Below are 14559 nucleotides of genomic sequence, written 5' to 3'. Positions count from 1 at the left end.
GCGTCACTTTGGAAAGCACAGCCGCGGCGTCCACAAGCAGAGAAGCATAGCGATTCTCCGCTCGCGGGATCTAAATCGCGGCATGCCGCGATTTGCGACGATGTGCCCGCAGTGAGCCTATCTGTCAAATGGGTTTACCGCTGAGACCTGTCAGCGCTACCACTCGTCCCCCGTGGTGGAATATTGCTGGCGATATTTCGCAACAGCTGTGGACAGAGGGCCTTAGTATACCTCTGTTTATTATTTGACTATTACTAAAGGGATGTTGTTTGGTAACCTGAGAATGCCTTCGACATAATATTCATAGCACATGGTGAACGCCGTAAGAATAAATAAAAAAACACTGGTGAAATAACTTTTTTTTCCCATTGTCCCTACAAAAAGTTAATAAAAGTAATTCTGTACATCATATGTATACGAAATAGGGGAAATGATTTACTGGCTCTTAAGACTTAATTAATTATGTCACTAAGGGTAAAAATGGACTTGAGATGTATGAGTTAAATAAATATATTTGCACAAGATATGAATGCAAAATCTGCAATAAATTGACATTTGATGTTTTTTTTCCAATTTTAATGTGACTCTTGATGGGCTAATTGGAAATTCTTTTGGGCTTAGTGATGTCAGTCTCATATCATGGCACTCTTCTTATTTCAGAATATCTGTATACGGTGCAGCAGGTGGTAAGGGCGCCAAGAACCACAACAAACGCCGTCATGGGATCTTCACATCTGGCGTGTTTCACCTGCAGAAAGACGAGCTTCTTTATATCCTCGTTGGCCAGCAAGGAGAAGACGCATGCCCTGGGGTAAGTATTCATTTAACAGGTTATAGGGAGAACAATTCTATAGCTGGAGAGGAACCAATACTATAGAGGTTTTCCTTCCTAAACATTAGATCTGTCATTCAGTATTAGCATCTGTTCCACACCAGACATATTTCATCGGTTTTCCTTATCAAGATGAATTGTAAATGAAAAAGCTCCATACATCAATTTAAACCATGGAAGATTCAGTAACAGAGCTGCAAGGCACCAACAGCAATTTACAGTGGAAATGGAAAACTAAATCTGTTGTGCAGCTGGAACTAGATTAGAAGCATGTTTGAGATATTTAGGTTCTGGAAGCAGACGCATATTTAACATATAACCCTGTATACAATTATGCCTGATTGCTAATTCTGAACGCTCCATTGATATATAATTGTTATGCATGGCGGCTCAGTGGTTAGGACTGTTGTCTTGCAGCACTATGGGGTCCTGCGTTCAATCTCAGATTAGTTGGGGGAAGATCAGAAGCAATGTCAGAAAATATTATTTTACTTAAGGAGTAGTAGATGCTTGGAACAAATGTCCAGCGTTGGGGTTGGAAAATCATCAGTAAGTGAAGTTAAACATGTCTGGGATTAATAAATTTCTATGCTAAGAGAAAATATAAGGGCAGACTAGTTGGGTGCAGTATGTGGTCTTTTTATGTCATTCTTTTTATTTCTAAGGAAATTACATTTTGGGACAGGGACTGATATAAATTGTGGCAATCTCTGTGCAATATTGCACCGTATATACTGTGCCATATACACAACAAGAATTAAATTAATGAGCTTTTAATGTCCTAGAAAAATAATAAGACCCAAGAAATATGTATGGGAGAGTCCACCATCATTGAGGATGAATACAGAGAGAAGAAAACACTCTTGGACTGGGCTGGAGGAGGAGGCGGAGGTGGGGGCGCTACCTATATATTCAAGGTGAGAAGATTATTTCTTTAACGTTTATAAAGTGAATGAATACTATGAATATACACTCTGTTAAACAAAAATCAAGCACCTAGAAGGAGTTGTTGTTTTGCTGCAACTGGATGGTCGTAGTGACGAATTGCCGGCCACCTGGGCCATTCTGACCAGACTGCTAGGAGGTGTTGGGACCAGTGGATGTGTGAGGGTACAGAAAGGCAACTGGGCTCAGGATGCCCTCGACAGAACATGAATAGAGAGGGCTGTATGATTACTGGAAAGTCACAAGTAGCTCAAATTTATTAGTTGTCTACCATTCAGAGACAAGTGGCATCATTGTTAAAGGCCCTGTATCTGTCGGAACCATTTCCAGGCGCATTGCTGAAGGATATTTGTTCTCATGGTGTCCATTATGTCTTCTGCTTTTGACAGCAACTAACCATCTCCTTTGGTTGCACTGCTGTCATGAACAATGATACTGAACTGCTATAATGTGGAACTGGGTTGTCTTCAGTGACGAATCCAGGTTTAGTTTGGGCACTGACAAAGACCATGTTTGTGTCTGGAGACCAAGGGGTGTGCACCTCCATTCTGCCTTTGCTGTGTTGTCTTTCATGACAGCTTCCAAGAGGCATTTTCTAGCAGGATAATGCTCAGCTGCACACACATGGGTGTCACAGGAATGTCCCCACAACATTGCCACACTTCTATGGCTGCCCGGTCACCAGATTTATCACCAATAGAACATGTATGGGACCATCTGGGATGCCAACTTCGACAACCTACAAGTTTCTATGATCTAGAGGCTCAGCTACAGCAAATATGGACCGATACGCCACAGGACATCATACAGAGCCTGTATGCCTCCATGCCCACATGTATCACATCTCCCATCTAAGCAAGAGGTGATACAACAGGGTACTAGAGCCTCCATTCAAGTGTTCAGTTTCCCGCAATAAATTCTCCTTTTGCTCTGATATTGTAATCATTTACTTATATCAACATTACAATCGCACATATAAAGTTTCATTTGATTCCAACAACTCCTTCTAGTTGCTTGATTTTTTGACAATGAATGTCTACAACCTCAATTCCAAAAAAGTTGAGACGCTGTGTAAAATGTAAACAAATGTAAAGCAAAAAATAATGCAATGATTTTGAAATCTCATTTAACAATATTATATTCACAGTAGAACATAAAACACACATCAGAAGGTGAAAGTAAGATATTTTTCCATTTCAATAAAAAAAAATTAACTCATTTAGAAATTGATGGCAGCAACACATCTCAGAAAGTTGGGAGAAGGTTAGCAAAAGGCTGGAAAAGTAAGTGGTACTAATGAAAAACAGCTGTAGGGGCAATTTTCTACTAAGTCACATGACTGTGTAGAAAAAGAGCAAGTTAGAGAGGCAGGGTCTCTTAAAAGCAAAGCTGGTCAGAGATTCACCAATCTGTGAAAATCTGCCTCTAAAAATAATGGAATAAATTCAGAAAAATGTTCTTTAGGCCTCGTTCACATGAGCGTGGTTTACACATTGCTACAGCAGTGTGTAAACCACGCTGCTGACATGCAGGAATTCTGCGGTGAATTAGCTGCTCCGGAGCTCAGATGTCCGTGCTGCAAGCAGAGTGCTGCCGCGGCTCTGATAGCAGCCTGTGGTCAGCACCATGGACAGTGCCGCAGCACGGAGCTAAAAGGCGAGTTAGCACTCGCTATCTTATCTTTTTTACCAGCACAGATTCTGCGCTGGTAAAAAAGCTTAGTGTGAGCGCTTCCATAGCAACCTATTGGTTGCTATAGAAATGTAGTTTACATGCTGCTGCAACAGCGTGTAAACCACGCTCGTGTGAATGAGGCTTTACCGTAAAATTGTGAAGACTTTGACTATCCCACCATCTACAGTAAATAATATCATCAAAAGATTCAGAGAATCTGGAGAAATTTGTGTGCACAAGGGACAAGACGGACAGGCAATATTGGATGCTTGAGATCTACGGGCCCTCAGGCATCACTGCATTACAAACAGGCATGATTCTTCAATGCAAATCCCTGCAGAAGTGAAAGAACCCATTGGAAAGCTTGGGCTTCACATACATGCGATTTGTAGCACTGTCGCATTGCGAGAAAATCGTGTGATTTTGAATGACAGCTGAGCCAATCAGAGGCAGCACTCACTCACCCATTCATGAATTCATGAATGGGTAAGTGAGAGCTGCCTCTGATTGGTGAGGCTGTGACCAATCAGAGGCAGCTCATTCAGCAGGCGGGGATTTTAAATCCCCGGCTGCTGAATACTACTCAGAGCAGTTCAGGAGAACTGCCGGCCGCGGCTGAACTCCGTCTGCCGGGACCAGATGAGTATATTTTTTTTTTTTTGTTTTTACACATTTCTGGATGAATTTCAGGGAAGGGCTTATATTTTTAGGCCGCCTGCACACGAGCGGAAATCCCGCCGCGGGATTTCCCGCGGGATTTCCGCCGCTGAAAGTCTGCATAGGAGTGCATTACAATACGCACTCCTATGCAGACGGCCGCGGTTTGGCCGCGTGAAATCTCGCGCGGCAAACAAACCGCGGCATGTCCTAATCTTCTGCGGGGCACGCACTCACCCGGCCGCCGGCTCCGGTCTGCGCATGCGCCGGCTGCGCGGCAGCCGGCACATGAAAGAGCCGGGGCCGCCAGGCGCGGGTGAGTACGCGCTCGTCCCTGCAGGCGCTCGGGTCGGATCGCGCGGCGGGAATTCTCGCTGCCGGATCCGACCCGCTCGTCTGCAGGCGGCCTTAAGGAGACACACATATTCCATATGCAGGAGTCCGGCTTTTGTGAGAAAAAACCTTGCTTTTACTCCAATAAACTTGTGCTCATAACAGACAGAGTATGCGTTTCGGTTCACATAGAACCTTGCTCACCTCTAACTAACAAACATTACACAGACCTTTAAAAAAGCTTAACATATAATTAATTGATTAAAAACACATGTGTTAACCCCTGCATTAACTATCTTAAATTGATTACCATGGTTCGTTCCTCCTGCAAGAACCGACACATGTCTATTTGCATATAGAGTATACATAGTAGGACGATACAAAGATGGATATCTTAATAAACATGGTGGAAAATGTGGTGAGATAATTACAAACTTAAAGGACTTGAGGCAACTTACTTATTAATTCATGTATATGTCACAGACAATTCATCTAGTAGTATATCAATAAATGTATGAATAATATACTTTATAAAGCAAAGCAATTCATTGCGGACCATCATATTAAATAGAAGCTCATCATGACAGACTGAAACAGTTCGCTTGACATGTCATAGGCATTGCTATATATGTATTTAATGACATGCAAAAAAACGGCATACATGTCTGCTGCCGCCGGCCCCATTGAGCGCATATAGAGAAGAGAACAGGAATCGCAGATAGGTGCGATCTGCGCTTTCTGTTCTATAATTTATCGGACGAGCGCATAAAAAGCGCTCATGTGTCCAATACCATTGCAAAGCAATGGTTCTCTAAGATCGCCGGACGCATGCGCATGTCGCATGGAAAATCGCCCGTGTGACCAAGGCCTTAACGTGTGTTTACATGTTGGTTTTAGCGTATTTTGCTTCCGGGTCCTATATGTGCCATACAACCTGTAATCATTTACTTTATTTGTATCTTTACATGTTGTGCTTAAAGCTCTTGGAAGGTCTGAAAGCTTTCTTGTCTATTCTAGAGATAAAAATATAAAAATGTATTAGTTGCAGTTTTATGAGGATGGGAAATCCTTGCGCAGTTCCTAGAGGTAACTTTCTCTTTCTGATTATTCGTACTTATGCCATGCAGCACTCTAGTTAATTAGGTCTAATGAGAATGATGGCCATAAGAGGAAATTTTATTTGATATGTGATTTATGTTGTTTTTCCTATTGAAGGAAGTAAATGGTGTGTTTATACCGTTATTGGCCGGAGCAGGAGGAGGAGGAAAAGCTTACTTAGAATATCCAGATGATTCATCCGACTTTGAACAACTAGAGGCTTTTGAAAGAAATATGGCAATTCCTGGGCTCAGTGGAAAAAGCGGAACAGCAGGTACTGGAATACCGTAGTCGATTCCAAAATACTGTGTCATTACCTTTGCTATATTATTCACAATTAATATGTCCTTAAAGGGAACCCGTTAGCAGATTTTAGTAACCCAAGAACAATTACAGAGCTTATAATTGGACCAACCAAAAGGACTATAGAAAAAAAGAGCACTGTCAATATTGTAGCGCTGCTCTTGGCTTAGGTTACTAATATCTGCTGACATGTCCAAGGCTGAAGAACACATACTTTTTGTTCTTTAATCAAACTGTAAAACTCTGCACAGATTAAAGGGGTTTTCCAATTACCATATATACTCGAGTATAAGCCTAGTTTTTCAGCACATTTTTTATGCTGAAAAAAAACCCCTCGGCTTATACTCGAGTAAGGTAAAAAAAAAACAACAACAAAAAACCCGCAATACTCACCTCCCAGCCTGCGTCTGTGTCCCCAGCGCGATATTCTCCCCGACGGTGCAGTAAGCTGCTTGGGAATTCTCCCCACTGTCCTCTCCCTGCTCAGCTTTAAATTCCCCTGTTGTCAACGCTGTGTAGGTAAGCGCTGTGATTGGATCGAGCGCCAGCCAATCACAGATGGCGCTCGATCATTTACAGCCATTCAGTGGATGACATTATTGAATGCCTGTGATTGGTTTATCGAGCGCCTTTTTATAACATGAAGCAATAAAGAGTTCTTGATTTTTACTTTACACCCTTGATGCTGCCACTATTTTTCGTGCCTTTGGAGAATCGGTGGATAGCTTTCATCATGATGTTCTTGGACCCAATGCCAAAATAGTATTACTGACCTCCTAATAGGGCAGAGGCGTATTTGGGGACTTATCAGGGCCTGAATTGCAATTTCTACATCTGCTGTATCTACATCACTAATCCTTTTTATAAATATGATAACCACATTCTTCTTAAAAAGCTTAGAAAAAAACCATTTACAGACAACTCACTTTTATTACATTTCCATTTAGTCCTATATATTTTGTTGTACAACACAAACTGTAGATATACTTAATCAGTGCAACGCCATATTGTATCTTCAGACAGATCCACTTCATTTGTTTCCATTTACATTGTTGATAAGATAGACAAGTGTTTTATGCCATAACTTTCCCTGTCTATAGGTGGAGGCGGTGGCTGGAATGATGTTACTCAGCTGCCATGGGCTGGAAAATCTCTTCTTGAAGGTGCAGAAGGGGGGCAGTCATGCTACCAGGCAAGAACCAGCCTTCAGTGGGAGACGTATGGAGGTTTTGGTGGTGGAGGAGGGCCGTGTACTTCTGGAGGTGGAGGTGGAGGGTACCAAGGTAATAATATAGTATAAAGTATGTGCAGATATTATTATATATTGGTCACATAAATAGAAATGTGACAGCAATGCATTTTATGACCTTATGCATGGAAAGTATTGTGCAGATATTCACCTATAGTATTTTTATTTATAGGAGGAGATGCTTCCCAGGAGGATGATATATCTGCTGATGGCCAGGATGGGGTTTCATTCATAAATCCATCTGGAGAAATGTTTCTTCAGCCCTTGGCTGGTGAGATCACTTTTTTATTTTTTTAACATGAACAGATAAGTGATATTCATCAGAATGCATGACTTTGAGTGTCTGGCCTCATTGGCTTCATGACTGTATGATCTGTTTTGGATGTTCATAATATATGATGCCCACATATTTGTAGGAATAGACCCTATAATGAGGATGGTTACATGTCTGCAAGTGTTTACAAATAAGTGTAACAATCCTTAAGGGAAGAATTACCGGTAATGTCACATCAGACCCTGGAAACAAAATGTGGTGTCCAGAAGACAGCACTGTCTTGAAGAAAAGGGACAGACATACTTCAAGACACCAACTTTTCAGTTAGTAGTTTGCTTGTTGAGAAGATATATACTTACCCTATAACTCTTTTTCTATTCACACAGCAATGGAGAACGATGGGGAAGTGTTCATCGAGCTGTTTTTGAACTGCAACCATTGTAAATCTGGAAACTGTAAGAAAGACAATGAGCGGAGAGTTGTGTGTCTTTGTGAGCACGGCACCATGCTGGGAAGTGATAATGTCACATGTATAGGTAAAACATTTATATTTATAACCATAAATATTTATTTTAAAGGGAATTGCACTTAAGTTGGAATTGCACAAGTATAGATACAGCTTTACATAGACTGCTGGTGTGTAGCTAAGCGGAGGTGGCGGAGCATGAGCCCCAGGTGCTAGGTGTATGGGAGGACGCCACTTGCACCAGGAGAAAATGCGTAGACATGTACCAGCGCCATATAGTATTAATTTCAAGTAATGGAAGGATATCCACTCACCTGGTACACAGTGGAACTCCTGGATGGGGAACCCACTGGTACCTAGTGTCCAAGCCTGCGTATCAGTATATCTCTTCATCTCGTGATCCAGGTGCCCTGGAGAGATGTCTCAGAGGTTAGGAGCCCTCTGCAGAAGCTTGAAAAAAGGCGTCGAAGTGCGCCGAAATGCGTTGCATAAGTGATCCTAAATAAATACGGTTATTTAACCATTAGACCCATGGGTCATGAGATTTCTCTCATAGTCCTAGAGCGTGGTTTTTTTTTACTTTTTCACTTTTTTGACTTGCACCAGTACTAATAATGTGTGCCTGCTGGCAGGCTGATAGGAAAATGGATTGCTCCTGCATACACTGATATGCTATCCAATTGACATTGATTCGACAAGTGGACGGAAGATGTTTGGAGGGATGTTGAGCAGTGCCGTCTGGATAGCCACCACAGATCCGTGATGTTTGTAGGTGCAGGATCTCGGGTGCAAATGGACCTCTCTACCACATCCTATAAATGCTTAATTGTGGTCATATTGAGCTATTGTGCAGGCCACAACATTCATAAGAAAACTCCCCAAAAAGGATCATCAAACCAATTCTGGACAACTTGGGCCCGATGACACAGTGCATTATCCTACTGGAATATCCCATCATTGTGGGGATATATGAAGTCAATGAAGGGCTACAAATGGTCATCAAGCAGTGAAACATAGCAAGCACTGGTAAATGATGTGTTTAGACTGTGGACCCAACCCATGCCATAAAAACACACCACACCAGTATGGAACCACCACCAGCCTGCACAGTGACTGGTTGACAACTTGGGTTCCATGACTTAACCCTACCCTACAGCCTGAAACCACTGATGCTGTGACTTATTGGACCACACCACATGTTGCCAGTCCTCTACAGTCCAGTTAGCAAGCTCAAGAGTCCAGGTGAGGTGCTGTGTCTGGTATTGTGGAGTTAATAGAGGCACCCTGGTGGCACTTCTGCTCCCATATTCCATGGAAACTAAAGAACACTGGACTGACCTGTGGTATATACACGTGGGACCTCATACATTGAATGTGATTTCTACGAGTCATTTGTCTGTTTGCACGGATAATCTAGCCAGAAGCCATCAGCTACAATCATTAAGTATCCGTGGATGGTTACTGTGCTGTTTACTGTGAATGGTAATTCCTTCAATGACGTATTACTGGTGCACATGTGACACTATGGACAATTTAATGCCTGCACAACTTTGGAAATGGAAAATTCCATCCTTCTGACACCCACTATCATGCCTCATTCGAACTCTGATAATTCACGTCACCTTGCCATAAGCACTCTGGTCAGTGTTCAACATCACTCAAAAGATAACTCTTATACAGGTGTGGGCGTTCCCAAGCATCACCTGAGGTAACTCCACTTCAGAATCTATTTACACACTGTTATCCCATGACTTTCGGCATGCCAGTGTATAAATAGATATACAGTAATTTGATAATTGACATATCAGTGAATCACTGTGTAGGTGAAACCTATGTTTTAAGTTATTCAGTGCACAATAACGGCAGTTACTTTGTGGATTATCTCAAAATAAACTGAAACACATTACTTACTGTTCTAGAATGGACATTAAAGATAATTATTGTCTTCTTTTAGGACCTAAAGGAACCATTCCAGAGAGACAACTCTCACTTCCACTAATTCTAGCTGTTCTCATTGCAACAGTAATTCTTGGAGTGATCTTTGCTTGTGGAAGCCTGTCATTTGGTAGGTCTACTTTCACAAAGTGAATTTTAGTTATATGTTATCAGTTTGCTTTACGGGAGTATCGGTTAGCAATTCCTTTAAAAGTATTTGATCTTAGTACCATACTTTCTTTTAAGAAGTTTGACTGTTGCTGCTCACTAAAGGCTCATTTAGACCAAACGATTCTCAATCAAAATTCGCTCAAAGCTGTCTTTTGAGCGAGAATCGTTGGGTCTAAACGCACGGTCATCATGCAAATTTCGTTAACAATCAGCTCATCGTTGTCTTTCAGCAAGCTAAAAGACAACGATGAGTCTTATCAGGACCGCACGCTGAGTTCTCAGCGGGATACCGCTGATACTATTGTTTCAGCTGGTATCCCGCTCGGATAACACAGCAGAAGTCTGCAAAAGACAGCGCTCCAACTAGATACCAGCCGAGCACTCTGTGAACACAGCAGCAGTATGCAGAAGGCAGCTCTCCAGCTGTATTCTGCATAACCTGCTCAGAGCGTTTAACTGTATACCAGCTGAGTGCTCCGTGAAAACAGCAGAGGTATGCAGAAGACAGCACTCCAGCTGTGTTCTGCATACCCTGCTCGGAGTGCTCAGCTGTATACCAGCTGTGTGCTCTGAGAAGACAACAGCTGTATGCAGAAGATAGCGGTCCCGCTTGTCTTCTTCATACAGCCTGAGTCTTCATTTACACACTTATGCAAAGTGAACGCTGAAAACTGTCATTTAAACTGCTGTCTGAGCGATTTTTGAGCGATCATCTTGCCGTGTAAATGTACACGATTATCGCTCAAAAGATCTCTTTTGACCAAATTTTGAGCTATAATCGTCGTGTCTAAATGGGCCCTAAGAACAGCTGAAATTTCAGTTTGACATAATGTTACTATCAGTTTTAATTCACACATGAAAAATTATTCCAACATTCAAAGGGCTTTCTATGCAGAGAAGCAGTATGAAGTCTCTCGAGGATGTGGAAGACTATCAACCCAATGTCAGATTGGGAATTATTATCAGGGCCAACTATATGGAAAATCTGCATATAAATCAATAAAGCCAGATACGTTATTTCTGAATCATCCCATAAGAAATAGATCCCACTGGCAGGGAATTGGCTCCAAAGTCACCTCTAGATGGGGTTGTCTTCTGCTGGACCATTGGAGCCAACTATCGAAACTTAGAACCTCTAGAGATGGTGGGACAGTCCAACTCTGTCCAATCTGGTAAAGGAAAGACAGTCGAATTTTAAGTTTTGTTTTCTATGGAACGAGGGAAGAAATTTCTTCCATACCAGCATAAGCGAAGTAAACCAAAATATCCCTTGAGCAAAAGAGGAGTTTGCTTTAGCGTGTCAACAATATATGGAAAACACACGTATATTTATGTTATTCAATTAAATATTTTCTCTACTTCTAAGATCAATGAAAAGCTGCTTTTCGAGTTAAAAAGCATTGACCGTTAAGATGGACTTGGGAATTGTATTGGCAATACAGATAGTCTTTTGTCTGTATAAAAGCTTCCCTAAAAATGCATTATCTAATGAAATGCTGAAAGGTTAGATCCATGGGTTTTCATGTGATAGCTCAGTGCTAGATCTCATACCTCATGCTGCCTCCCAGACACACATAGATCCAGACTCCCACTGTCTTCTCATAATGATAGTGAACCAAGCTCATAGAAGCTGAAGACCTCAGTGTATTGGCTTTCTGTATTCCCCACCGATTTCCTGGATGGCAAAGGGATCGATTAATTCTATTCCTTGAGGTCAAAATCAATATAACATCCATGCTAATAATTGAGGACAATGTATTTGTGAACAGATGACTAGTATTTCAAAATCAATTTATGTACACAGCATGACTTACATAGGAATGTTAATGTGCAACATAAATTGCATTTAATAGACCGGTTAAAATAAATACCTCTGTATGTGTTATATGGATTTATATGGTGATGTGATAATCGGTCTCCATAAGAACAGTGGTATAATACGAAATAGAGTCAGTCCCAAAATAGTTGATATAATTAATGTATTTCTATGTTTAAAGCGAACCTTTCATGACTTTTCACCATACTAAATCAAGCCCAGCAATAGAATACTGATCTACAGTTGTTTCAAAAACGTATGGATCCCAATATCTGAATAATTGGCGTTTATAAAATTCTGGCATCACATGCAAATTATGCAGGCTGGTCTACTGGGTGGGCCGAACCATTTCTGCTGGCTTGAGGTTTTTTTGTAAACCTGCCCCTCTTTGCTCCCATGAGTACGTCATCAGCAGATTTTGCGCCTGTGAGATCGCTAACCGGCCACATGCACAGATTATAAATCCCTTTTTTGGGCAAATTCAATGTGCTAAAAGTTAGTAAACTCAAATGCACAAGACTTCCTGTGATCCGTGGATGACATACTCATAGGAGCAGAGAGGGGAGGGTTTAGATAGGGTATCAGTATCATAGTCAATGAAAATGCATATCCACTATACTTCCCATATATTTATTAGGTTAGGTAGTGGGTGAAGTTAGATCCAGCACTCATCTCCAGGAATTAGTAAAATTTACAATTTTACTATATCTAGTAAATGCCATCACTCTTGACAGTTACTTACGCATTTCAAACCTTATAAAACATGGTTCTTAATTAGAGATGAGCGAGCGTACTCACTAAAGCAAACTACTCGAGCGAGTAGTGCCGTATGCGAGTACCTGCCCGCTCGTCTCTAAAGATTCGGCTGCCGGCGCGGGTGAGAGGTGAGTTGCGGGAGTGAGCAGGGGGGAGCAGGGGGGGGGGAGAGAGTGAGAGAGAGATTCCCCCCCCCCCTTTCTCCTTGCTCTCCCCCGACGCTCCCCGCCCTCCTCCGGCACCTGAATCTCTGGAGACGAGCGGGCAGGTACTCACATAAGGCACTACTCGCTCGAGTAGTTTGCCTTAGCGAGTATACTCGCTCATCTCTATTCTTAATCATAGCTATGAGTTCACTAGATGAAATTGTACATTTTACTAAGTCCTGGAAATGAGTGGTGGATCCATCTATCTTTTACCTTCATCTAGTAGCTACGTACATGCTACCGCCATGGAAATCTTTCCTCTGTACCTCCTGGAGTTTGGACTGTGAGCAGCTTTACATCTGAGCACATTAAACAGACATTGTTTTAATGACCAAGCTATTTTTCCTGTTTTTTCATCACCGTATTGAAAGAGACATAACTTTTTAAGTTTTTCCTTAACATAGCCAAGTGAGGGCTTGTTTTTTTTTTTTTAAGCTGTATTTTTTAATGGCCCTACTTTGGGGTACGTATCCTGTGTTGTAAAACTTTTATAACTTTTTTGGGGAAGTGATATAAAAAAGATAACAGAAACTTCACGATTGTTGTTCGTGTTTTGTTTTATTAGTGATCATTATACGGTAAAAAGAATATTACAATGATATTCTCTGGATCAACATGATTATGGCGATACCAAGCTTGTACGTTTTTTTCATGTGTTACTACTTTTGTAACTACTTTTTTGCACTCATTAGTACTGTTGTACTTTTTTAAGTAAAATAGTATCTCTGTCACCGCATTGCAAGACGCATAGCATTTTTCTTATATATTGACAGAGCTGTATAAAGACTTCTTTTTGCAGGACAGCCTGAAATTTTTTATTGGTTCCATTCTGGCATTGAAATGACTTTTTTCATAATTTTTTTTCAGCTTTTTGAGAGGTGGGATTGGCAAAAAACAGCAATTCAAGGTTTTTTTTAAAAAAAATTTCTGGTGTTCACGGTGCGGCATAGATCATCTAATTTTTATTCTACCGGTTAATATGATTTACAGTGAGAACAAATTTATGTAGTTTTTTCTTACATTTTTTTACTACTTTTACACAATAAAAACACTTTTTTTTTATTTAAAAAAATTTGATTTGCATCACCGCATTCCAGGACCAATAGCTTTTTTATTTTTCTACCTACAGAGCTGTATCAGGAAGAGTTGTAGTTTTCATTGATACTATCGTTTTTTATTGGATTTTATGTGAGGCAGGTAGACGAAAAATAGCAATTGTGGCATTTTTTAAATTATTTTTTACATTGTTCACCATGTAGGTCATTATGAGTGTAGTGATCCCTATTATGTGTATCTTTTTGTTTTTTATTTAAAAACTTTTTTGTTGGGAAAATGTATTTTTATTTTACACTTTTTTTTTAACTAAACTTTATTGCACTTTTTTGACATTGTAGTTCCTCGAGGGGACTTGATGATGCAATCATTGGATTGATAGCATAGTACACTGCATTACTTCTGTAATGCAGTATACTATGTCTATAAACACAGCCTACTAGACTCTGCCGAAGGCAGCGTTTGATAAGTTCAAGGACATGGCAGATACAGAGGCCATTACTAGCCCTCTCGTTTCCATGGAAATAGCTTAAAATCGCATTGCAGCATGCCAATAGGTGACAGGTGAAGCCCAATCACACCCCCTTATATGCACAATCATTATTGCTCATGGTATAGAATGGGTCAAATGGTCAAGAACAGAGGTTTCGCTGCTCTTGGCCACTAGAATAGGATCATGGTTGTCATTAGACAATTGAGCCCCGGCTCTTCCCAGCATGGGATAACTGCTCTGGGTTAAACCTGCAGTGCTGTAAAAAAGGCATATATGCAGATTAAAGGCCCCTTCGCAA

General features: G+C 41.0%; 1 protein-coding gene across 1 annotated transcript in view; it reads left to right on the top strand.

The window, feature by feature from the left end:
• Positions 1-14559, top strand: part of LTK (leukocyte receptor tyrosine kinase) — a 188776-nt gene that overhangs the window by 146838 nt on the left and 27379 nt on the right. Inside the window, exons 13-19 of the mRNA XM_066608299.1 lie at positions 661-811; positions 1618-1749; positions 5657-5813; positions 6943-7125; positions 7264-7362; positions 7752-7901; positions 9786-9896. Coding sequence (XP_066464396.1) covers positions 661-811; positions 1618-1749; positions 5657-5813; positions 6943-7125; positions 7264-7362; positions 7752-7901; positions 9786-9896 — 983 coding nt within the window. The remainder of the gene's footprint in view (positions 1-660; positions 812-1617; positions 1750-5656; positions 5814-6942; positions 7126-7263; positions 7363-7751; positions 7902-9785; positions 9897-14559) is intronic.

The sequence above is a fragment of the Eleutherodactylus coqui genome, chromosome 6 (genome assembly GCF_035609145.1).
Source record: "Eleutherodactylus coqui strain aEleCoq1 chromosome 6, aEleCoq1.hap1, whole genome shotgun sequence".
NCBI lineage: Eukaryota > Metazoa > Chordata > Amphibia > Anura > Eleutherodactylidae > Eleutherodactylus > Eleutherodactylus coqui.
This window is presented reverse-complemented; position numbering and strand designations above follow the sequence as displayed.